The following is a 26,043-nucleotide window of genomic DNA, read 5'->3' as shown; positions in this document are numbered from 1 at the left end:
TCCAGTATTCTTGGGCTTCCCTGGTGGCTCAGGTGATAAAGAATCCGCCTGCAATGCGGGAGACCTGGTTTCGATCCCTGAGTTGTGAAGATCCCCTGGAGGAGGGCATGGCAACCCACTCCAGTATTCTTGCCTGGATAATCCCCCATGGGCAGAGGAGCCTGGCGGGCTACAGTCCATAAGGTCGCAAAGAGTCGGACGTGACTGAGCGACTAAGCACAGCACAGCACAAGGGTCAGGGTAGGTATGCAGGGGTGGGAGGGTGCAGAGCCCAGGCCTGGGCTTTGGAGGGTCCTGGAAGAAGGAAGACCATGGTTCTGAGGGGTTTTAGTAGAGGTGGGAAGGAGTATCCTCCAGCATCAGATGCTCTGACTCTGAAGACAGGACAGTGGACAGGCATTTGGCTCCATCGACCCTTGCCTGTAAATTCAGAAGCCACAGCCTTTGGAACCAAGGCTGTCTGATCTGGGGCTGTGCCCTGCTCCCTACCCCCACAGCAGGCTCCTTCTCTCTCCAGGCTTGCTCAAGGCACCCATTGCCCCAAAGGCAAACAGTGCCCGACAATAGGCCAGCCCGACAGGCCCCCAGACTGGGCTGTGTGTCCCAGACACAGGGGCAGATACAGAAACTTTGCAGTTAACTGCTCTGTCTTCAGGGAAGTGGCCCTGCTCCCCGAGAAAGGGGAAATGTGGGCACTAAAGCCCCAGAGGGCAAGCCCTCCCTGCCCCACCCCCGCAGCAGAGAAGCCCCAGAGATGGATGAGGCCTGGGGAAGGGAGGGAAGAGAGAGCTGGAGCCCAGGCTAGGATGCTGGGGACACCGCTGTTCACTGCAGAGGCCTCAAGCCGCAGTCCAATAGGTCTGGGGTGGGGGAGGGGATTGAGGATCTCAGTCTCAAGATGAGGAGATAAGCCTGCCAGTATAGGGCTTCCGGTCTATATCTGATCCTGATTATCTGGGCTTGTTTTTGTGGTAGAGTCTTCTATTTTACGTGACTTTGGTTGGGGCATCAAAAGCCACTGGCTTTGGGCTCTGAAGCATGTCTTGCCAGATTCCCTCCCACTAAGTGCCTGGAGTTGGGGGAGGGCAGCCTCCTTTGAGCCTAAGCCCCAGGGGTCTGTCTTTCCTGAAAGTCTCAGTTCAATTTCTTCTCTGCTAAAGGGCTGGGGGAGGGTTTTCCCTGGTGTGTGTGTATTTAGTCACTAAGTCAGGTCTGACTCGTTGTGACCTCATGGAGTACAGCCTACCAGGCTCCTCTGTCCATGGAATTCTCTGTGGCGAGGATACTGGAGTGGGTTGCCATTCCCTTCTGCAGGGGATCTTCCCAGACCAGGGATTGAACCTGAGTCTCCGGCATTGGCAGCCCCTTCCTTGGTGACTCAGTGGTAAAGAATCCACCTACCGATGCAAGAGATGTGGGTTCGATCCCTGGGTCAGGAAGCTCCTCTGGAGGAGGAAATAGCTACCCACTCCAGTATTCTTGCCAGAAAAATCCCATGAACAGAGAAGCCTGGCAGGCTATAGTCCATAAGGTTGCAAAGAATCTGACAACTGAGTGAGCATGTGCACACACACACACAGACACACACCCCTCTGTGCTGTGAGTGTGTGGTGTGGGAGAGATGGCTGTGGCCGGGGGCTCAGGGAGTAAGATGCAGGAGCTCAGAGATGCCAAGACTTAGGCTGAGGGAGGGCAGGTGGGAAGGCAGTTCTGGTTCTAGCAGCTGAGCCCCGTGGAACAGTGCCAGGCCTATGTAATGCCCCAAGGCCTAAGTCAGTCCCCAGATTTTGTGTCTCCAACTTCATCCCTGGGGATGTCCTGTCAAATGTCTTTCCCATTTGGGGATACCTGTCAGGAAGCCCACTTCCCAAACTCAAGCTGAGTGTGTGAATCGGAGAATCACAATCAACACTGGCCTAGCCAAGACTCTGAGAAGACCTAAAGAAAAAGTACCTGTTAAAGATTGTTTTTTTGTTTTTGTTTTTTGCTTAGTCGCTCAGTCGTGTCTGAGTCTTTGGGACCCCGTGGACTGTAGCCCGCCAGACTCCTCTGTCTGTGGGGATTCTTCAGGCAAGAATACTGGAGTGGGTTGCCATGCCCTCTTCCAGGGGATCTTCTCAACCCAGGGATCGAATCCAGGTCTCCCACACTGCAGGCGGATTCTTTACTGTCTGAGCCACCAGGGTGGCAGGATCCAGTATCCAGAGTCAGGGCTCAATGTCACCCTCACCTGCAGGCCTCCGCCCTGGGCCCTGCCCACCCCCCCCACCCCCCTCACGGTTGACCTGGAGTCTGCGATGCAGGAAAGGGCGCCTTCCTCAGTAGAGGGCATGCCTGCAAGGGAAACCCTGTGAAGTCACTGAGTTTAATCACAAACACCAGGGTCTGTCTTAAAAATAGCATCGATCTCTTTGATTACCAGAAGTCCTGGGGTTTAGAGTCAAGCAAAAAAAAGGAAACAAGGCCTGCTGGAAAAAGCCTGGACTAGGCATCAGGAGGCCTGGGTTCTAGTGCTATCTTCACCTTTTACCAGTGGTGTGACCTTGGTTAAAAGCTTTTCTGAGCCCCCATGACTTCATTTATAAAATGAAAATGGTTGGTCTGGATCCCTGCTATTTAAAACTGTGTTTCAATGTACTTATATAACTATAAAAATTAATCTCAATCTCTATCTCCCATCTATCGTCAGCCTCTCTATCCATCCACATCTTCTATTAATAGCTGATGAAATGCTGGTTCAGTGACCTTTAACAGGTACGTTTTTGAGACTTTCTTGGGGGTTCAGTGGTTAAGGCTCCACACTTCCAATGCAAGGGGTGAGGTTTCGATTCCTGGTCAGGGAACTAAGATCCCATGTGCAGTGTGGCCAGAAAGAAAGCAAAAACAAAAAACAATCTTTAACAGGTACTTTTTCTTTAGGTCTTCTCAGTCTTGACTACACCAGTCTGGATTGTGATTCTCCGAGAGGAGATGATACGGTGTGTTAGGTTTCCCAGACTCCCTAGACTGCAGAATTTCATTTTTTTTTACTGAGCATCTCAGTGAAGGGTGTTTGCAGAAATACTTGTTGGATCTTGCTGGGCTGAAGGGTCTCACCAGACTTTTCTGTTGATGGGTTTTAAGCGTCTGTGAGTTGCCGTCTCTGCTCTCTACTGTCCTCGCCTTAGACGAGCCTGCTGTGAGGTGTCTCCCCACCCCGACCCCCAGGCTTCAGTCCCTCTCCCCTATCAGGCCGTGGAGCTGAGCCAGAGGAGGAGGCTGGGAGGAGGGGTGGGCCATTCTGGAGAGGCCGGCACTGGTTCTTTGCAGTTTCCTTAGCAGCGGGCTGTCCTGTTCTTTGCGGAAGGGGAGTCTGACCCCAGGGAGCTCAAAAGGGTGTGGAAGGTCATTTGGGAGTGGCCTGTCAGGCTCTCTCAGTTCTGCTCAAGGGCAGGAACTTGGGCCCTCTTTGAAATTTGCATCTGAGAAAAACAAGCTGTTGCGCTGAGAAGGTAAGTGATGAGGGATTAAGAGGGCACTCTGTGAGTACAAGGCGCATCAGGGTTAAACCACCAAGGGGCCATGACACACCCTGGAGCTGTCAGGGGTCTGGGGGCTGAGGGGAGAGGGCTGTAACTCAAATATTAGAGTTGCAGTTTGCAGGGAAGATGTCTGGAAGGTGCTGTTGGTCAGGGTCACTGTAGCCCGTGGGCAGGGAGAGAGCCTGGGGGACAGCACCTCCTCTGCCCTCAACCCCGGCACTCACACTGGCCGCCGACCAGGGCTCGGAGCAGGTGAGGAACAGCAGAGGTGGTAGTCATGGGGGAGGTGGGCACCATCCAACACAGAACCCACTGTCTGAGAAAGGCTGAGCAATGCCACTCTGAGGGAAATGGGCTGGAGGGAGGCCAGCACTTAGCTTCTTCAGTGTGCCACGGCCAGCTCTGTCAGCCGCTGGGCAGATGTCGAAGGAAAACTCAGGCCCTCCTTCCTCCCCAACTTCGTGGATGGGAGAGTGTTTATTGGGGTTGTTATGAGCAGATCAGACTGGGCACACACATAGACACACAGACCGACACACCTGCCAGCTGGCCCATCAGGTGAGAGAGAGCCCCAGGCACCCTTTGACCAAAGTTCTCTAGAGTGTCCTCATGCCTGTGAGGCCCAGCTCAGGAGGCCAAGAAGCAGACACTGGGCTGCCTGGCACTGATGACCAGCAGACTAGGGCCTCAGTGAGGAGGAGTGGACACTGGCCCTGGTCAGTGACTCCCATCTGTGCCCTGGGTACACTGGGGATCAGGCTGTTCCTTACCCAGCACCTGTGGGCACCCCTTGGCCTTCCTGCTCACAGATACTCACCTTTAGGATTCTTTTTCATGCCATTAGCCCCAGAGGTGGCTTCCCCAGTGGCTCAGAGGTAAAGAATCTCTCTGCCCATGTAGAAGACACAGGTTCAGTCCCTGGGTTGGAAAGATCCCCTGCAAGAGAAAACAGCAACCCACTCCAGTATTGTTGCCTGGAGAATTCCATGGACAGAGGAGCCTGGCAGGTTATAGTCCATGGGGTCGCAGAGTCGGACACGACTTCATGACTAAACAACAACAAATGACAAACCTCAGAGGAGGCACTGAGAGTTTTAATGCATGATAGATTCCTTTCTCCATTCATTCATTCACTCAACAACGATTTTTTGGAGCTGCTCCCAAACTAATATCACTGATAGCATTCCATTCATGCTTGGTGCTGGGGATAGAGTGGTAAGATAATTAGGGTCTTGACCTCGCAGAGCTTCTTCTTTTGAGGAAGAGACAGATATTAAGTGGCTACAGGGGCGTGGTCAGCAGGTTGACAAGGGTGGGACAGTGGGAGAAAAGGACTCACTGAGGGGGAACCTGGCCTGGGCTAAGGTGTCAGGGGAGGGGCCTAGAGAAGTGACCCCTGGATGAGAGCAGAGGGATGGGCAGGTGGGTCTGGCAAAGGGACTGGGGGTGAGAGAGGAGCACCATTTGTTCAGGTCACTAAATGAAGTCCACCCTGCTTGGACCGTATGTCCTGAGAGACTGACAGGAGGGCAAAGAGGCTGGAGAGGGTTGGGACCAGACCACACAGCCACCTGGAAAGACTCATCTCGAGGGCAATGCGGAGCCACTGGAGGGGTTTGGAGCAGAGGATGAAAGTGATCAGAGGGTGATCAGAACAATATTCTGGCTGCTGGGTGGGGGCTGATAGAGTGAGGTGTCTCAGAAGCGGTAGCAAAGAGATGATAGTAGCTTGGAAAGTCCAGGGCCCCTGCCTCCCCTGAGGTCACCCAAAGGCAGTGCCAGACTCGGTGTAGACCCAGTCACTGGGATTTCAGAGAAGTCTTTGCTGGCAAAATACTGTACACTACCGCCCCCACCCTCTGTGGATTTCCACCTCTAGAGGGTGATTCCCAGGCTCAGAGCTTCCTGTTTCTGGTTACATGAAACCATGTTGAAGGGTTAATTCAGTCCATCTTGGTGGGCTGTAGATCTGGTCGTATGACCTGGTCTGACTCCCTGCGTGATTTGAACCTCAGCAGCCTTATCTCTGGGGCTTCCCAAGTGGCGCTAGTGGTAAAGAACCTGCCTGCCAATGCAGGAGACATAAGAGAGGCAGGTTTGATCCCTGGGTCAGGAAGATCCACGGAGGAGGAGGGCATGGCAACCCACTCCAGTATTCCTGCCTGGAGAACCCCATGGACAGAGGAGCTTAGTTGGCTATAGTCAATTGGCTTGCAAAGAGTCAGGACTGAGCGATTGCACACACACACACGCCTTATCTTTACCACGATCAGGGAGGATTAGAGGAGGCCATGAGAATAGCGGTCTGTGTGTCCCCTGAGCCCCCTCAAAGGCTTGCTGGCAATGCGAGAGCATGAGAGTTGGAGGCCTCCAGTGCCCTTTGGATTCTGCTTGGGACCAGAAGATCTGATAATCCAGAAATCTGGGACTCGCCCCCCTTATTCCTGCACTAGGCTTAACCAGGCCCCTCCAGGAGAAAAGCCCTCTGTCTGCAAGCTCGGGAAGCCTGTAACTTGGCACACCTGTCTACTCTGCCTGCCAAGAGGCACTTTGAGCTGCAGGCCCATGGTGCCTGTGCCCTCCTCCCTCTGATACTCCACACCTGATGGTTTGCTTGAAATCTAGTCCCTACGCTTTCAACATGTGCTTATTATTTGCCAGTGACCTGTCTCTCCCAGAAGTTCCCAGAGAACGAGTCTGGGTCTTGGAGGGAACGGCTGGGATTTCAGAGAAGGACACTTTAAAGTTAAGACTTGGGAGTCAGAAGACCTGATTGTAATCCTGGTTCCAGCACATCCCCTTGATTTTAACCTTCAACAGATGACCAAACTCATTTTCCCCACCTGTAACTTGGAGATGATTGTTGCTAGCACTTTAGTCAATTGCCCAGGCCAGTGCTCACGTAGGGCTGAGGCAAACGTGTGTCTGCTAAATTGCTTCAGTCATGTCTGACTCTTTGTGATCCTATGGACTGTAACCCACCAGGCTCCTCTGTCCATGGGATTCTCCAGGCAGGAATACTAGAGTGGGTTGCCATGCCCTCTTCCAGGGGATCTTCCTGACCTAGGGACTGAGCCCTTGTCTCATGTCTTCTGCATTGACAAGTGGGTTCTTTACCACTAGCACCACCTGGGAAGCCCATAGAAAGCAATACTGCCAGTCTTTTCTGCTCTAGCTTGGAAGCTGGAGGCTTGTTTTTGCTCGTGAAGCTGCTCTAAGCTGAGCCGGGCTGGGCTGGCCAGTTTGGGTGGTGCCAGCATCATGCCTTATGAACTGCAGTTTTAGGGAGATTTGTGATGGTGATTTGATGTATCAGGCTCTTAGCTTTCTCTCTTTCCAGCCGGATGAAAGGAAGACCTTATGTTCTTTATTATAGCAAGAGGGTAGGACTGGATGAACTTCAAGACCCAGACCAGATCCATAGTGACCACGACGGTTTCTCTTGAAGCAGCCTGAAACTGAGGTCTCCTGATGGCCAGGTTAGTGCTCCTTCCTGACTTGCTGCACCTCAGGCTGGTTTACTGTGTTCTGATGATAGTACTCTTGTCCTTGTCTCCATGACTTTGCTTCGCTTACAAGTGGAAAACCGAACCATCCTTCCCTGGCTGCCTAGCAAAATCACATCTGAACATTAAAGCCAAGTTACACCGCAGCACTCTTTAATGTTAATAATAGGAGGAACCTGGGATTTGACAACAGTTATTTCAGGGCTGAAACCTCAGGTCTGACTCCCTGTTGACATCCCTCCCTGTTGATGAAGGTGGCCAGTGGGGGTGTGTGGGGAGGGTACCGTGCTGCCACTCAGAGGGGCTGCTCCTGGGCTTGCTCTAAGCCCAGCCCAGCCCATCCTCCAAGGCTCTGAGGGAGCATATTTCCACCACTCTTTCTTCTTGCTCAAATGGCTTGGGGCCAAAGACTGGTGTCTTCACCAACTCTACTGTAACCACTTCATGGGGGAACTTTTGTCAGAAAGAGTTTCAGACATAAACCAAGAGGAAAGCATGAGAAATGTGGATATTTTGCTTTTGGAATGATCTCTCCCCTTTCAGCATCCCTTCACCTAAAGTTCTCCCAACCTCTCCAGCACCTGGATAAGAGGGGCTTGGACATTGGTGTTAGACGTGGAGTTACACGGTGGCTCCATCTCTGGCTGTCTATATAAATTTGGACATGTTTCATTTTCCAGAACCTCACAGTCCTCTGAAAAATGGGTAAAATATTATCTTTTCCCACAATGTCACAGCTGCATGGTTATCATTTCATTTCTACATGTTTATCATGTTTTATCTGTTTGAAAGTTTAAGTTCTGAAGGGGGAGGAACTTTGTTATCTGCTGAATCTTCGGCACCTGAAACCCATAGTAGGTACCCAGTAAACATTTGTCAGATACAGTGAGTGAATGATGTGTGATGTGATGGAGGACACAAAGGGCAATACTGTATCTCTCTCCCTCTATTAATATTATCGCTCTTCTAGCTATCTATTATCTACCCACCTACCTAACTACCAATTGGCCAAAAAGTTCATTGGGGTTTTTCCATAACATCTTAAAAAAACCCCAAATGAACTTTCTGGCCAACCCAATATCTATCTGTCTGTCTGTCTGTCTCTCCATCCATTTGTCTTTCTATATCTATATACCTCTCATTTGGCAGTGGGATGAGTGCTTGGGAATATGGAAAAGGGTTTCAGCTTTTAAACCCAGAGAGATGGTGTATTAGTCAGGGTTCTCCGGACACAGAACCGCTACGATGTTTGTATGTGTGTGTCTCTGTCCATGAATTTATCTATATATCTGCCTATCTATGGGCTTCCCTGGTAGCTCAACTGGTAAAGAATCTGCCTGCAATGCAGGAGACCCCAGTTTGATTTGTGGGTCAGGAAGATCCCCTGGAGAAGGGATAGGCTACCCACTCCAGTATTCTTAGTCTTCCCTGGTGGCTCAGACAGTAAAGAATCCAACTATAATGCGGGAAATCTGGGTTTGATCCCTGGGTTGGGACGATCCCCTGGAGGAGGGCATGGCAACCCACTCCAACCTATGGAGAATCCCATGGACAGAGGAGCCTGGCTGGGTATGGACCATGGGGTGGCAAAGAGTCGGACATGACGGAAGTGACTAAGCACAGTACAGCTGCCTATCTATGGAGATTAGAGAACTGACTCACACAATTGTGGAAGCTGGCAAGGTCAATATCTATAGGGTAGGCTGGCAGGCTGGAGGCCCAGTGAAGAGCTGCAGTTTGAGTTCACAGGTGGTCTGCTGGCCAAGTACCCTCTTGCTTGGGGGACGTCAGTCTTTTTCCCTTAAGGCTCTAGCAGAGGGGTGAGACCCAACTACATTATGGATGGCAGTCTGCTTTACTCAAAGTATACTGATTTAAATGTTAATCTTATCTTTAAAAAAAACCAAACACCTTTTCAGAGACATCTTGCATAATGTTGAATCAGATATCTGGGTACTGTGGCCTAGCCATTTCATTCTGCAAACATATATATATGTGTGTATGTGTGTGTATAACCGTTATGTGCATGGTTGCTCAGTCGTGTCCAACTATTTGCAACCCCGTGGACTGTAGGCTATCAGGATCCTCTGTCCATGGGGATTCTCCAGGCAAGAATACTGGAGTGGGTTGCCATGCTCTCCTCTAGGGGTTCTTCTCAACTCAGGGATCGAACCCGGGTCTCCCTCATTGTAGGCGGATTCTTTACCACCTGAGCCACCAGGGAAGCCCAAGAATACTGGAGTGGGTAGCCTATCCTTCTTTGGGGGTCTTCCCAACCAAGGAATTGAACTGAGGTCTCCTGCATTGCGTGCGGATTCTTTACCAGCTGAGCTACCAGGGAAGCCTAACTACCCATTTTAGACAGGTTTAAAATAGAATGGTGATCTAGAAGTTTGTCTGTACTCAGGACTGGAGTTAGTGGGGGGTAGGTTTTCCTGCCCTAGCTTTTAGCCCAAACACACAAGGTGGTCTCTGCTCACCAAGACTGGCCCTGACTTGGCAGGGAAGGACCAGAAAATGCTCAGAACTGATCAGCTCACGTGGTTCAGTGCTTCCCAATCACATCCCAGTGGTCTTTTGTGTGTGCAGCAGAGACACCAGCCTTTACTTTGCTCTCTGGGTGACTCAGCTGCTCCCTGCCACTCTCCATGGAGACTGCGAGAGGAGAGCCTCGAGGTCAGGGGCTACAGCAGCTGCTCTGGGCTCTCTGTCATGTGGTCCGCACCTGGCAGGATCTGGGCCTCCCTATCATCACACCTGCTCACCTGCAGGCAGCAGTGGCTGTGCTCACTGTGCACAATCTTGGTCCTGAACCACTCACTGCAGTTCACTTGCCTATGCCCTCATGTCTGACTGCTAGCTGTCCTGGCGGCCAGCGTGGTCACTGACTCTCTATTTTGTTTTGGTTTGGGCACATGCTGTTGTCCTCTTGGGTCTTGGCTCCTCTTGATGATACTTGCTCAGTGACAGTGATGCCTGCTCTCTGTCCCAGAAACACATGCAGAATGTCTTGGGCATGCCTCCCTGACCCAGTCCCTGAGGCCTTACTAGGATGGTGACAGGGGTGACTCATACTCTGCTGGGCTCATGTGCACCGCTGAACCTGGGAAGTTCCCGTGGTGGGGGAGTGGAGGGGTGTAGGACCATGGGAGCAAGGTGGAGAGAGGCAGTAGATGTAGGGTGCCTTTTGTGAGACTCAAAGTCCAAGCTCTTCCTGGGGTCAGACAGTTTGTTTGACCTTCTGCACATCACCATCATTGCCCTAGTCCCTTCACATTGCTATGACATGGACTATGACACCACAGACTGAGTGGTTTGTAAACAACAAAAATTTATTTCTCACAGACATGGAGGCTGGAGGGCTCAAGATCAAGGGGCCAACGTGATTGGGTGAGGACCCTCTTCTGGGTTGAAGGGTTGTATCCTCCTGGGGCAGAAGGGGCAAGAGAACTTTTCAGGGTCCTTTTTAGAGGAACACTGATGCCATTCATCAGGGCTCTGCCCTCATGCCCTGAGCACCTCCCAAATGCCCCACCTCCTAATACCATCATATTGGAGGTTAGAATTTTAACATACAAATTTTGAGTGGTTGCAAACATTCAGAACACAGTAGTCATGGTCCCACCTCTGAAGCCATCAGAGACAGAAGACTGTTGCTAGTATTGTTGGGACCGGCTGAGTTCACTTATCACCTGGGTTCACTATGGTAGATAGTAGAGTCTGAGAGGGATGGAATCTTGGTGACATCAGTTTAGCCCTCAATCCAGATGAATGTGAAGTAAGACCTGTCTCCAGGCTTAAAAACTTGTTTCATAAGCAATTAAATTCCCTTGCTTTTATTTAAGCCAATCTCAACTGGGTTTTCTGTCACCTGCCACCAAGAAAATCCTAATGGAGCCAGCCCCGTGACCTTTGGGTCGAAGTCACTTCATCAGTATTCTCAAAGGCTGCATGATTTTTTTTTTTTTAAACTTTATTGGAGGATAACTGCTTTACAATATCATGCTGGTTTCTGCCATACATCAACATGAATCAGCCACAGGAATACATGTGTCTCCTCCCTCTTGAACCTCCCTCCCATCCCACCCCTCTAGGTTGTCCCAGAGCACTGGGCTGAGCTCCCTCTGTCACACAGCAAATTCCCACTGGCTATCTATTTTACATATGGTAATATATATGTTTCCTGCTACTCTCTCAATTCGTCCCACCCTCTCCTTCCCACACCACATCCACAAGTCTGTTCTCTACGTCTGCGTCTTCAAAGGCTGCCTGACTTTGAAGTGCGTTTAGTTGTCTTGCTTCTTTAGTTGGGTGTCAATGGTCCTTGTGTTAGGATCAGCTATCTAATCCAAACTGTGTTGATAACATTGCTTTTGGTTTTCAATAGCCTTAATCAGTTCTTTGAACTTGTCTGAAAGTTGGAAACCCATAACCCACTTGTTGTTTGTTGTTTTATGGGAGCCAACAGGTTGAATGTATAAGATGAGTTGGTACAGCTCCTTGGATGAGTGGAAAGGAACTTTCAATCATCCATTGATTCCTGGAATTCTTCTCTGCTGTGGGTAGGAGTTGGAAGATTCCTGGTCATCTGGGCTTCCAGGATCCAGCTTATCCTTCATGTGTTGCTAAAAGAGGACAGAGCAGTTGTTTTCATAACAGTTCCCTGGCTGAGCAAATACTGCAACCCAGTCATCAGCACTGAGGGCAACCGAGTTCATGACCTACATCCTGACTGTTTCTGAATAGGAGCTGTGGCCACCCAGTGATTTGTTTCATGGGTAAGCCTTCCAGGAAAAGGATTTAGAAGTTGTTGGAATGCATGTATATTTTTGTGTGTTGAGTTTTGGGGATATTCTTCTTTGATCTAGTTGGCAAAATGAAACGGTATGAGCTGAGAGCATGGGCTATTTGGGTTTCCAACTTTCTGCATTTGCATTCTGCCTCTTTTCACATTTTTATAGATGATCAGCCTTCAAAACTGTGCAACGGTGATTGGGCATGAATCCTGTAAATGCCAATGGTGTGTGAAGGCGAGTCCAGTGAAAAATGAGGGAGCCTTGTGGTCAAGAGCATGTACACTGGGGTCTGCAGACCTGTGTTCCCTACAAGCTGACTCCAGAGAGAGTGGAGTGTCTGGGAACCACAGTTCTCTCATCTTTCCTAGATAACCTGGGGTCTCACCAACTCTTAAAATTCCTCCATGTTTTTTTCTCACTTAGGATCTTTTATTCTGTTGCTTCTACCAGGTACAGGGATAAATTCTGGATATTTGTTTTGCCCTGTTATTTGGTTTCATAGGGGGTGGGTCTCTGAGCCTTTTCTTTCTCTCAAACTAGCCTGAAACCACTGGGTAGGCTTAAGACTGTGCTTCAGTTCTCTGCAAATCCACCTCTCCTTCTCCCCCGACCCCTAGCATCTATCGCAGCACCTGGCATGTAGAGGGTGTTTAGGATGGCCTTTTGGTCCTGGGCCTTTGCTCTCTGGGGGGTGGGGGTGGCCACTGAAAGTGAAGGAAGAGTCTGAGGGCAGAAGTTGGGTGTGGGAGGGGAGGTGTAGGTGGAGTAGCCAGAAGAGGGAGGAAGTAGTGGCCAGTGAAAGAGGGAGGCTAAATGCCTGCTCTGTTGTTCAGTCTATGTTCAGGTGCCCCAGGGCTACACTGAGCCTCGAAAGAGACAGCCTGGATTCATGGCTTGAGGTGGAAGCGAAAGTGACTGCAGACACTTACATGAGGTGGACTGACCTGCCGGTCTGGTGCCCTTCCCTGGGGCCAGCCCTGCTGGGTGGTCTCTGTCCTGACCCAGGACCTGTGACTGACGTGAAGGGGGTGGAAGCCAAAGAGATGTGGGCAAATGGTTTGCCCTGGCCCCGCTTGCTCAGAGAGCATGGAACATATCTGGAGGTGGCCCTGCTCCTCTCTGTCTGCAGTCTTATCCTAAGGATCTCATGGACGAAGGAGTCTTGAAGGTATCAGACCTGTTCTCAAAGCTGTGTGTGCTGTGCTTGGTCGTTCAGTGTGTCCGACTCTTCGCAGCCCCATGGACTACAGCCCACCAGGCTCCTCTGTCCATGGCGATTCTCCAGGCAAGAAAACTGGAGTGGTTGCCATGTCCTCCTTCAAGGGATCTTCCCAATCCAGGGATGGAACCCGGGTCTCCTGCATTGCAGGCGGATTCTTTACCATCTGAGCCACCAGGGATGCCCGTTCTCAAAGTGGCTACATTGAAATGGGCCTTCATCCCTATTATCTCGGTCCCATGATGACCACTATACCCTCCCCGGGAGCCACCCCTCAGCCTCTGCCCTTGCATATTTAGTTCAGTTCAGTTCAGTCGCTCAGTCGTGTCTGACTCTTGCGACCCCATGAACCGCAGTATGCCAGGCCTCCCCTGCACATTGGCTCCATGCAAAGTTCCCTGGAGGAAGATGTTTACCCCTCCCCCTCCAACCTGAGACGGCATGGGGGTCTCTTGGATGCTGGATCCAGACTCATCTGTGTGCACACGTGTGTGTGTGTGTCTGTGTGTATGGAGGGAGAGAGACAGACTGATCTAAGACTGGACAGGAACAGAGGGCAGAGACAAGTGGAAATTCACATGCAGGACTTGCTCTCTCTCTGCCTCCCTGGTCCTCAGCCCCCTGGAAGGTGACTGTTCGGGCTTGAGGAAGCTGGGCTGGGAGTGAGGTGTAGAGGGTGACAGCACTTGTGGGACCCTTCACGCTCCGCAGGTGGGCAGTGAGCTTCAGGGAGAGGAAACCGAGGAACAATGGCCCCTCCCTGGTTTCCAGCGTGTGGACAAAAGTGGGCATCTGGGTCCGGCTCTGAGCCTTGCCTCTGGGGCCACGCGGAGGCCGATCCTCCTACTTACTCCTCTGTGGCTTGGATACATCATCTCCCTTTTCACTGCCTCAGTTTCCCCATCTGTAAAATAGGTATCCTACCACCACCCTCACAGGTAAGTCAGATGAGACCACGGAGGAAGCAGCGCTTTGCAAGCTTTAATGTTCCTGCTGTAGTGGTGAGGGTCAGGGCAGACCCTGGAGTACGGGAACCTCACATTGCAGTGCTCTGGGTGTGCAAAAGATGGGAGGAACAGGAGAGGCTGCTCTGGGGAAGGCAATCTGGTCCCCACAAGAGTCTTGGATCTCTATCTTTTTGTCCCAGGGCACGAGAAACCAGGAACTCCACGTGGCTTTGGGATGGTAATGGTAGGTGGCTGAAGTGGGCTAAAAGACAGGCAGAGGGACTGGTTCCCTCATTGCCTCTGGTCAATTGCCCCTCTTCTCAGAGCCGGTGCCTTTGCTGTCTGCAGCAGCAGCTATGGGGGCCCTTGGACCTCCCAGCATAATCTTTTTATGGAGGTGGTGTTTGGGGACTCAGGAAGAAAAGCAGCCCTCTGGCGTTGTCTTGGTCTTGGCTGCCCCTAAAAATACGATGTGATGCGGCTAATGAGAAAGTACAACAGGGCCGGCTCGGCATGACCTAATATAGCCTGGCATTCGAGCCCGAACCAGGAAAGAAACGGGGACTATAATTGAAAACACAGCATGTCTCTCCGGTAGGGCGGCAGGGTGCCTGCAGTGATCTCCATGGCAGGGCAGCCTGTGCGAGTCTGAGCAGAGGCCCGGGGGGCTCTCCTGGAGCTCCCGGTGTGGTGGGGTGGGGGCCCAGCTGAGACCACCCTGCAGCCTCTCGCCCCTGCATTGACTAACCGGGTCAGCATCAGGTTGATGAGCCCAATAAGCTCTTGTGGGGAGGAGTAGAGGGCTCAGTGCCAACTGGGTTGTCATGAATCCCATCTCCCCAAGACTCTGGAGAGCAGCATGGAGCAGCCTTCCTTGCTGTCAGGGCTGTGGTCAGCTGGCTACACTGGATTGGCTGTACACTGAGTCTCTGAGAGACTGTGCCCCACCCTCCCATCTCAAACAGTGGCCTGATGCCAATCTGTGGAAACCCGATGGTGGCAACTCGGAAGTCTTGTTCCTCCTCTGCCTCCCTCCCGCATAGATGGGGTCCCGTGAGTCAGCCGTGGAGCCAAAGGGCTCAGAGGCCACTCTATGCTGACGTGTGACTTGGGTCTGGGGAGGCGAGGAGCCACAGCCAAGAGGGAGAACCAAGGCCGTGAGCGACCATCTCATCCCTGTGTGTCTGAGACTTTCCTGGCCTTGGCATGCAAGTCCTGAATCCCAGGGAATCCTTCGGTCCTGGGAAAGCCAGAATGATTGGTTTCCCTACGGCATTACCCCTGCTCCCCTAAACCAGTTTGTTGTGGGACCCCAGCGTGCTTTCTGGACTGGAGTCCCAGGCGACCTACCGCAGGTCACAGGGCTGTCAGCCAACAGAGCAGGGACTTGAATCTAGGCCCTCTGACCGAACGTTCAAGGCTCTTTGCTCCCCTGCCTGTATTTCTCAGGTCATCCATGAGGTCTCCCCAGTGGTCTGGGCCAAGGCCTTTCCCCAGGATGGAAGTGGTGGTGAAGAGCAGAAAGAGGGGGCAGAGGAGGGACTTCCCAGGATTTAAGTTCAGGTTGCCTACTGAACCTTCAAACCTCATCAGTTTTTGTAGGAGGGCAGGTGGTGATCAGTCAAACACATTATTTGCATCCATACTCCCCTCCCCACCATAACAGACCCCTGGCCTCTAAACAGTCACTAGGAAAATGGTGGGGGCCCCCAACAGAGTTAGAGGGGGACATTGCGAAACCAGAGGAGTTAAAGACTCTGGGCTATGAGACTTCAAGAGGAGAAGAAGACTCAATCTCTGACCCTAAGAATCTGACAAGCTGGTTAGAAAAATGCAGCGGGGCTGGCCTGTGGCTGCCTGGCTGAGGTGCCACCCCGCTATACAAACACACACACACACACACACACTCACGCACACACACACACACTCATACCAGGGAACAATAGATAAAGGACATGACTTGCGGAGATTGTATTACTCTCACTTCCCTTAAAGAATTTATTAGTTCAAATATTTATTGAATATTTGTTCTTAAACATGTTGTTCCCTCTGTCTGGAACACACTCTTTTTCTCCCTCCTCCTTTATCTCAGCCCCATCTCTGCAGCCCAATTCCGTCCATTCTTCTGGCCTCAGCTTAATACATCATATTTATTGAACACTTAGTAGGAAGCGCTTTGCATTGAATAACTCATTTAGTCCCAATGAAAACAGTGCGAAGCTATTATACCCGGTTCACAGGTGAGGAAACGGAGTGGGTCGCTGACTTGCCCAAGGACGCACGGATCTCAGCTGTTAGGCTGGGGTGCAGACTGGCTTGTGTTTTCCCTGGAAGGAAGGCTTTTCCAATCCCCACCCCACTGTTCCCCAAATCTCTGGTTTTTCCCTGGTGGGACACTTGTCACAGAGCTGTGAAATGCCTCGTCTCACGTTTCTTCCATGAGACAGTTCCTGGAGGCCTGCGACCCTCCTGGCTTCATCACTAGTTCTAGGCATTTAAAAAGAGCTTAGTAATGGCCTGTTGAATGAATGAATGGATGGATGGATGGATGAACGGGTGGATGAACGGACAGATGGAGGGATGGGTGAATGGACAGATGGAGGGATGGATGATTTACTTCAGCGGCTGAAGGAGCGCTGAGGCTGAGGTCCTCTGTGAAGGCCCTTGTTCTGTCTCTGTGGGGCTCCGCGCACTGGCCATACTGAGCTCTTGATGTCACAGGTAAACACAGCTCTCCTTTCTGGGGTGACGCTATAACTGAGAGATCAGAGAACAAACTGATTTTTAAACACTTGGTGAAACTTGGACTATTTTTTTTTTTGAAAGAGTGAGTTCTTTTGTAAATTCTTAGGATAAAACAGATTTGGAGGGAATCTCATGCTTGTGGAGGCCTTGACAGACAATTCTCAGCTTTCCCTCCCATCCCCACTCCAACTTTCCATTACAATTTCTTCTCTGCTCTGGGGGGTGCTTTGGTGGAAAATGCTGGAGAAGTGCCGCCCAGAGGAATGGCTGGAACTCAGGGCTTGGGGTGATGAGATTCAGTGTCGGGGAGAAAGGAGGGAATTCCAGGGGGAGCACCTCATGAGAAAGATGGGGGAGATGGGAGCGGTTGTAGCTCTTGCCCGTTCCTGGAGCTGGGTGAGCAGTCTGTCACTGGCACTGTGACTGTCACGGGGAATGGCCTTGGCTTTGAGCTCGCCAATTGCTGTTGAAATAAATGCTTCGTAGCCATATCCTGAAGTACCACGGCAGCCTCTTGGAAAACCTCACCCTATTTTTAGTCCCTTTAGCTCAAGAAAATGCCATCTCTTTTCCTCCCCACAATCCAATTCATTGTTGTTCTTGCCTGGGTTGTAAACCCCCGTTCTCCTTTTTAGCTCAGTGAGGCCAATCAGCAGTGGGGTGGAGTCCTCTGTCCATTTCTATTTTCCTATCTTGTGTCACTCGTTCACATGGGAAAAATCCAGCCATCTCCCACATTGGGGCCCTGTGTAACCTTCTTTCTCGAGGAGACACGTGATTGTTCTGAATCACTTGGGGGCAGCCGTGAATGAAAGAACATCAAGACTTAGGGTTCGAGGTGCCTGAAGTGGGTACCACTGGGGCTCGACACAGAGCTTGTCTATTTCAGAAAGCATTTCTAAGGAGGAGAAGAGGAGCCAGTGCCTTCTAGACCGAGAAGAGCAAAGAGGGTAATTTTTTCCACTGGAGGAGTTCACTAATTCATCAGGAACCAGGAGCTGCCCAGTAGTCAGTCCTCTGCAGTTTACAAAAATGCTTTTTTTGAGTTGTCTGTTTACATGTGTGCTTCTGCAACAAGGAACTATACACAAAGCTGTGGGCAAACAGATGATGGAGGGGCTGATTCAGTCTGGAGGGATCAGGGAAGACTTCACTGAGGAGGTGACGTATTGCTGTGTCTTAAAGCCTAAGAAGAAAGGAAGACATGATCCAGGCAGAGGGAATAGCATGTACAGACGCAAGGAGGTAATCTTCTCTGAGCCTCAGTTTCCTCATCTGTAAAATGGGGATCATACTATCCCTTCACAGGTTGGATGGAATGGGATAATGAATGCTGTGTGTGGGTTCAGAGCTAGGTATGTACTGAGTGCACAGTGAATGGTAACTATCAGTAATAGTAATAATACTGTTATTTCTCATAGCTAATATACCATCTCTCTATCTATTTCACAATCTTCCACCCTTCTGTTTACCTTAGCATCCCTATCTTTTCTGTCTTTCAACATGCTGTCAAGGAGGCTGGCTGAGAACTACTAATTCTTTAAATAGTCATGACATGGACAGACATAGCCCTGCTGTAGACGTCTCTGGTTTGTTCTAGATGAGCCAAGAGACATCGTTTGTCCTTTCAGCAGTGAAGGGCAGTGAAGAAAAGTGGCTGCAGTGGACCAGGGTCTGACCTGGTGTCGTCAAGATAATTGCTGTCATTTGTGGATCTGTGGTTCCAAGGGAATTCTCCTGGGACCAGGAAGCTGCCTGGAGCCCCATCTGTAGGAAATACAAGATCCCACTGGAAATTTAATGTGATGGAGAATATTTAATGGAGTTGCTTTCAGGACAAGTCCTATGATTTTGGGGAGATTTGGGATGTAAGTTGTTTGGGATGGCAGATGGCCTCTCACTGGCATGTGCTGAGAATACAAATGGTCCCTAGACAGGGTGGAGACACCTCTCTGATGAGCTTCAGTTTGCTGGGTAGGTTTGGGGCCAGAACTGAATGGTTCGGGGAATTGGAGGAAAGGCTGAGGATCATCATCCCAGGTCCTCAATGATTGCCTCTGAATTCAGGAAGAACTAGTTTTTAAGGGGTACCTAATGATTTGCAAACCTGGGGTCAGCTCTGTTTGGTACCTGCCAGGGCAGCGCAGGCCTTGGGCTTCAAGGTACAGCTGCTGCGGGCATCATAGAAGGCCCTCCATGGAAACCTGGGGACCCCTTCTCCACAGGGTCCAGTGGCCTCTCTGTTATGGGTCTGGGCAGGAGCAGGAAGGCTGGAAGGAGAGAAAAGCAGGAGGCATTGGGCATGCGACTCTCCTGCTTTTGCGCCATACATGAGTGTGGCCAGTCCCAGCCTGTATCAGGCAGATGGTACAGGAATTTCCCAAGTGGATGCCCAGCTGCTAGGTCTGACCCAGTCACACTGAGAGGAATAGGGACCCCAGCAGGCATTCAGGGGACCCAGAAAGGGGAGTGTTGGTCAGTGAGCATGTGCAATGAAACCCACTGACCCAGCTTCCCCTAGTCTCGGTCCTACATGACCTGCTCGTCACTTCATGGGCCTGCAGGGTGACCACGGATGGGAGGGTTGACTCAGCACAGCTCCTAGTCACCTCCTCTGTGAAGTCTTCCCTGATTCCTCCAGACAGACTCAGCTTCTGCATCATCTGTTCCCTACAGCCTGCTGTTCAGTTCTCTGTTACAGACAGCTCAGGATACAGCAGCTGTTCTCTTATGAGCCCATCAGGCTCCACAGAGCGGGGAGGGCTATGTGACTATGCAGTGTGGCCAGATCCCTGGCCCACGGAAAGTTCTGGGTGAAGGTTTATGGGGGTGAATTCCGACATGATGATGAAGGAACTCCAGGCTGTGTTGTAAAGTGACTTGAGTTTCTAGTCCCATTGATTCCAACCTGTCAAGGACAGGGCTTAAATCACCTTTGTTGTAATGAGAGAAAAGGGGAACAGCAGTGATTAAATGTGCTTGATAAGACGCCTTCTAGTTCGGGTTTGGAGGAAAAGCGGGATGGCTGAGATAAAACAGGGCTTGTTTCCTGCGTTCACATCACAGCTGAGCTAGCCTGCTGGGCAGGGCTGTGTCTCTAGTCCTCCCCTGGTGAGCCCTGGGCTGGCAAGATGGGATGGGTGGAGGGGGGCACGGGGTGTGGCCGTGTGACTGAGGCTGAGGGGCCATTGCCGCTGGGGACAGGGAAGATGGCATCTTAGAGGAGGCGGAGCCTGAACCCAGCTGAGGCTTGAGGGAAGAAGGGGAGGTTTGTCAGGTGGGGCTGCAGTTCCAGGTGAGGAACAGCACGTGTGGGGGCTGGGGCTGTGTGTGCAAAAGGCCAGGACACCTGGAGCTCCGCACAGGGTTGGGAGTGCTCCACCTCATCCCTCCTCAGCCAGACTCCAGCTCTGCGAGGCTGAGCCCCATCCTGTGCTCAGCGCAGGGCTTGGCCACTGCTGGGGAAGCAACATGGAAAGTGTTTTCCATTGAAAACAGGGCATGTTTTAGATGCACCGTTTCTCCTTTCTTGGGGAGCCTATACACTTAACGTGTGTCTGTGGCCCATGTGGTATCTTTTGGAGCTGAGTGGGCTGTGGGCCTGTTTCATTCTCACACCTGGTCGCTCCTACTTACTGGAAGGACAGGGAGAGAGAGCAACTCCCCCAAAGCTACAGTCCCATCCCATCTTGGAGCACAGCAGGCAGACTTGGAGGGCTACAGCCAGCTAGAGAGGGGGTTCATGGGCCCCTTGGAGCTGAGCAGAAGTAGAGAAACAGCTCAGGCATCATGAGTGTTTCTGGAGCCCTCCTTTACCTGCCTCCATATGACTGGGCTGGCTGACACCTCATGGGGTCTGGTCTGGCCCTCCTGGCTTCTCCCCCAAAGAGACACAGTGAGAAGTTCGCTTATGTCACAGTCACCATCATCCTCTACTGATTTCAACGGAAGCCCTGCCGGACACCCGGCACCATGCCCTGGCTTTTACCCTCAAGGCCTCCCCTCCAAGTTCTCAGGGCTCAGGAAAGAGATGGGACTAACAGAGAGGGTCAACCAATGCACAGTTTGAATACCATCATCAAAGGGTCTGGGAAGCAGATACACCCTCAGAAGGTCATATAAAATGAGTTTCATCATAACAGTGTTGTTGTTTAGTCGCTTAGTTGCATCTGACCCTTTGTGACTGTAGCCCACCAGGCTCCTCTGTCCATGGGATTTCCCAGGCAAGAGCACTGCAGTAGGTTGCCATTTTCTTCTCCAGAGGATCTTCTTGACCCAGGGATCGAACCTGCATCTCCTGCATTGGCAGGATTCTTTACAGCTGTGCCAACAGGGAGGCCTATAAACAGTGTTGGGCCTGACTCAAATGTTTACATGTCCTGTTCCCCAATTTATGCCTCAAAGCAGTGCTATCCAGTAAAATATTCTAGTAGCCACATTAAAAAAATAAAAAGAAACAAATGAAATTAATTTTAGTAATGTTTCATTTAGTTCAAAATACCAAAAATATTATCATTTTAACATACAATCAATACAAAATTGTTAATGAGCTCTTTTACATTCTTTTGTTTATACTTTGCACCACAGTGCATTTTGTACTCATAGTATATCCTGATTCAAACTGGCATATTCTAGTGCTCAATACGGAGAAGGCAATGGCACCCCACTCCAGTACTCTTGCCTGGGAAACCCCATGGACGGAGGAGCCTGGTAGGCTGCAGCCCATGGGGTCGCGAAGAGTCGGACACAACTGAGCAACTTCACTTTCACTTTTCACTTTCATGCACTGGAGGAGGAAATGGCAACCCACTCCAGTGTTCTTGCCTGGAGAATCCCAGGGACAGAGAAGCCTGGTGGGCTGCTGTCTGTGGGGTCGCACAGAGTTGGACACAACTGATGGGACTTAGCAGCAGCAGCAGCAGCAGCAGTGCTCAATAGCTGTGCATCATTAGTAGCTATTGAATTGGATGGCAGTCTCTGTCTCAAAGGCTTCAGCAAGTCATTTAGCCTCTGTGTCTCAGTTTCCTCATCTGACAAATGGGGGTGGTAATGGTACCTGGAGTTAATATGTACAAAGGGCTTAGAACAGCCCTGGACTCAGAAAGCTTTCAGTACTTGTTCATTCACTGGATTATCATTGGTCTATTTGAGGTGTGCTCAGGGTGCTGAGCCTGAAAGAGACCCAGACACTGGACAGGAAAGAGGGAAGTGACATGGTAGACACCAGGCTTCCCTGGTGGCTCAAACAGCAAAGAATCCACCTGCAATGCAGGAGATGGAGGTTTGATCCCTGGGTCTAGAAGATCCCCTGGAGAAGGGAATGGCTACCCACTCCAGTATTCTTGCCTGGGAAATCCCATGGACAGAGGAACCTGGTGGGCTACAGTCCTTGGGGGTTACAAAGAGTTGGACATGATTTGGCAACTGAACAACAACAATTCATACCTAAGCATTTTAAAGTAAGTAATAGATGGTTGGCTGAGATGGTTATGAGATGGTTGGATGGCATCACCAACTCAATGGATATGAGTCTGAGCAAACTCTGGGAGAGAGTGAAGGACAGGGAAGCCTGGGGTGCTGCAGTTCATGGGGTTGCAGAGTCAGATACAGCTTAGCGACTGAAAAACAACAACAAAACAGGTGATATAATGGGGTCGTATTTCAACTCTGACTTCCTACATGGGGAAACTAAGCCTCAGGAGGTGGAAGCACCTTGCCCAAGGTCACACAGCCACTAATTAGGATGCCAGGATTGGAACTCAGGTCTCCACCAGCCCAGAGTCTAGGCCTCTGCCCTATCCAACTTTTCCTGAAAAAGACTCAAAGTCCTCAGAATCCTCCCTCTGGAATAGCCTCAACAGTGTCCAGTGAGGGTGCTTGCTTGTCCCAGGGCCTAAAGGAACTGGCGGGAAGGCGCCAGGAGCCAGACCCTGGAGTCAGTTCGACCACGTCCAGCTGTGTAACCTTGGGCTGATGACTGCACTTCCCTGAGCCTCAGGTTTCCCTTCTGTGCAGTTTGAGTGATAATTCCAACACTGCACAGTGTGCAAGGAGAGCTTAATTCAGGGCCCAGCACTTAACTAGACGTGTAACAACTTTTGCCATCATTGTAAGGAATGGAACACCCACCCATCTTGAAAGGTTTAATCGTAAAAGGTGATGTTTGGCTCATGTAACCAGAAAGTCTGGAGGTGGGTTGGTTGCAGGACTGGTTGAGCCAGGGCCTCAATGGTGTCACCAGGGACCCAGGTTCTTTCCATGTATGTCTGATGCACAGTGACTGCTGGCTGCCTCAATAGCCTGAGGGGCTCATAGTCCCAAGTGAGAGTCTCAGGGATTCCTCTGATTGGATGGGCTTTGGTCATATGGGCTTTGACCACATGGGACTGATGACTCTGGCCAGGAGACGGAATGTACTGAATGGCTTAGCCCAACTCAGACCTACCCTTGGGGCTATAGGTTTCAATTCCTCCAAAGCACATGGTATTTATATATATATATAGGGTGGCTATCCCAGTGTCAATCTGGGTCCGGTTGGAAAAGAGGGCTGGGAGATGAATGGGCAACAAGTAAACACTCTTAATGGTTTTTTTTTCCTTTCCCTCCACCCTAGCAAGTACAAGGAAAACTCCCTCCGTGACATCCCTGTTACCCTTTGGTGGAACCAGGCACCAAGGTTTCTTCTCTGCCCCACAGACGACCAGGGCTCACGCCTGTCCTCTGTTGTTTTCATTTTTGGACACCCCCAGCCTTCTGCGAGGTTTCTCCAGGAAGCTTCTGTACACTGTGACCTCACAGGTGGGCATCCAGGAATACTCTGCCATACTTTCTAATTGCCTTGTGGTGACTGTATTCCTGAGCTAAGGGCTTTTCTTCTCCCCATTTCACAGATGAGGAAACTGAATCACAGAGAGGTTGGCAGTGAGCTCTGTTAGTCAAGGCTCATTTGATTAGTATCACCATGACCCAGGCCCTGTCATTAAGGGGCACTCGTGTGAGCAGCCTGCTGCTGGTGGGGCGACAGGGCTCTCTAGAGTTGCCGAGGTGGGCAGGCTCCAGCCACACAGTTGATCCTTCCAGTGGAGACTCACCTGTCGGTCCAATACTCCAGACCTCTCTTCTCCTAAGGAGGCAGGTGGAAAGAGAGTGGGAGGAAAGCATACAGGATTGAGCTGATGAGTGAGTTTGGGAAATGACCTCCATCATTTCCTTTTGCCTGAATCTTCATTCTTCTTGGTCCTGCTAAGAGTTAGGGAGATGGCAGCTTCCCTCCCCCGCCCTGCCACACCCACAGTAGGAGGGTCCCAGGCTGCCTGGGGCTGGGGAGGTGATTTGTCTAATTCTGGAGCTCTGTATTAGGAGGCCCAGGTGCTTGAAGTTCTCAGCCATATTCCCCCAAATCGCTTTCTCAGCCATCAGGGTGATATCTTGGACTTCCCTCCTCCTCACTGCTCTCTCCTCACGGTTAGTTAGGCTCTGGCAGGGAAGAGGGACTGTATATTGGGCCTCTTCCAACCCTAACTCCATAGCAATGAGGGGGGCATAGGGTGGTCTGTGGGGCTCTGTGAGCACTGAGGCTACCCCAGGGGCTGTACTGGTGTCACCCCAGAAGCCCCCCAGGACAGTGGGACCATTTTGGAGCATAGTTTGCTTCCAGGTAAGAGAAGATGATGGATTTGGAGTAGAGTTGCAGGCAAAACATAAGATACCCAGTTAAATTTGAATTTCAGATAAATGAATAATTTTTTAGGATAACTATGTGCTCACTATAGTACAGGACATACTTATACTAGAAAAATTATTCATTGTTTACTGGAAGTTTAAGTTTAACTGGGTGTCATGTATTTTTATTTGCTAATCTTCATTTTATTTGGTAGTTTGGGTAGGCTCTGGACGTTCCTCAAGCAGGATGTGGGGATGTGAGGACAAGGGGTCCTTAAATCTTTTAGAAGGTCTGCAGCTGCCAGTAACAAAACTGTGAGCAGATGGACTTGGGCATAAGGACATTTATTACTGCCCATAATGAGTCCAGAGGCAGGGAGGAGTCCCCCCTGGCCTCTGAATTCCAGCTCCACTTGCTCTGAGTTTCTGTCAGCTCTGCCTCCAGAATGGTACTCCTCAGGATCACTGGATGAATACAGTATCTCCAGGTGCTACGTCCATGTGTTTGCCAACTGGTGGCTATCACTTACAGGCAAGGAAACCTTGCCCAGTGGCCCTCCAGCAGGCTTGCATTTCATTGGCCAGAATCACCCATCTAAGCCCAAAGGACCACCATGATTGGCTGAAAGCAATCAGACCTGCCTCTTGAGGGCGTGGCCTCTTCATAAGCCTCTCTCAGAGAGGAGGGTGGGTACCTGCCCTAGTACTTGGGGTTCTCCAGGATCTGAAGTCATCCCCCGGCTCCATGGAAGTGGGACAGCATGTGAGAGCTTCCCGGGCTCTCTCCTCTGGCTCTTGATCTCTGCAGATGGGTGTCCTTCTCTCCATGTCAGTGTTCCCCTGAGCACCCCGGGATCCCAGGGGCAAACCTCAGTGTCCCTGTGTTTCAGGGGCTCATGCCTGCTTTTCCTGTGACCCCCACCTCACCAGGAATGACCCATGTTCTCCCTCAGTCTCTATCCTCTCCCCTGGGAGTGCCTCACTGGTCTGTGAGCACCTCTCTGATGGATGGGGCGCTAGTCCTGGGTCCCGCTGAATCATCCCAGGAGCCCTGCAAATCTGTGAGGGGTCCCGTGGCCCTGTCCACCACGGCCTCAGATGATGGGCACTGGAGCAGCCATTCTGCTGCCTCCCTCCCTCCACAGGCTGAGTGCCCGTTCTCCCCTGTAAGGGGAGAGAGCCTGGCGCACAACAGATGCCTGACTGTTAGCTGAGATGTCTGAGCTGGCCCAGCACTATGAGCCCCGGCTCGCTGGGGGTTAGTGTTCGAGACCACAGGAGCTTATGGGCCTGTCTCTGTGGGTTGGGTCAAGTGGTCAGTGGAGCCCACTGGGGCCTGATGTGACAGGCATGTCCAGCTCCCTTCTGGATTCACTGTGACAAGCCCCTGCTGAGGAGGCCCTTTACCAGAGGACAGGGAGGGCATCAGAGAGACGCCAGAACATTCAGGCGAAAGCTGCTTGGGCCTGATAGAGATGGGAGCAAGTCCTCCCAGGAGGTCTCCACCCACTGGCCCCGTGCCCCTTCCTGCACCCCCCAACCCCTGGGCTGAAGGAGCTGTGACTCTGAAGCAGCTTCAGCTACATGAGCCATAAAGTGCAGAGGGCTTGTCTTCCCTGGGAAGGGGGGAGATGGGGATGCCCCCAT

At 51.2% G+C, this 26,043-nt stretch overlaps 1 protein-coding gene and 1 long non-coding RNA gene across 11 annotated transcripts in view; one reads left to right on the top strand and one right to left on the bottom strand.

Annotated features, from left to right (window-relative positions):
• Positions 1-3,463: 3,463 nt before the first annotated feature.
• The window catches only part of LOC145525995 (uncharacterized), a 548,630-nt gene continuing 526,050 nt past the window's right edge, over positions 3,464-26,043 (top strand). For 7 of the 10 annotated variants that reach the window (XR_014068633.1, XR_014068648.1, XR_014068578.1 and 4 more), the window contains exons 1-2: positions 3,464-3,491; positions 6,898-7,000. Coding sequence is in view for 1 of the 10 variants with exons in the window: in XM_081540505.1 (XP_081396631.1) it covers positions 6,993-7,000; positions 23,348-23,532 (193 nt within the window). In the remaining 9 variants the exon portion in view is untranslated. Of the gene's footprint in view, positions 3,492-6,897; positions 7,001-11,593; positions 11,806-11,988; positions 12,048-12,656; positions 12,992-21,378; positions 22,194-23,347; positions 23,533-26,043 lie in introns of those variants that run through there. The other 3 variants (XR_014068616.1, XM_081540505.1, XR_014068632.1) reach the window with 3 other exon arrangements.
• LOC145539777 (uncharacterized) lies at positions 17,771-20,823 on the bottom strand. Its single transcript, XR_014077951.1, has 4 exons — positions 20,551-20,823; positions 18,865-19,004; positions 18,414-18,501; positions 17,771-17,920 (listed from the first exon to the last, which is right to left on the bottom strand). It is a non-coding gene; the product is annotated as an uncharacterized LOC145539777 (long non-coding RNA).

The sequence above is a fragment of the Giraffa tippelskirchi genome, chromosome 2 (assembly GCF_054371585.1).
Source record: "Giraffa tippelskirchi isolate mGirTip1 chromosome 2, T2T-mGirTip1v1.2.pri, whole genome shotgun sequence".
NCBI classification, from domain to species: domain Eukaryota; kingdom Metazoa; phylum Chordata; class Mammalia; order Artiodactyla; family Giraffidae; genus Giraffa; species Giraffa tippelskirchi.
The sequence above is the reverse complement of the archived record's forward strand: the minus strand, read 5'-3'. Positions and strand labels throughout refer to the sequence as shown.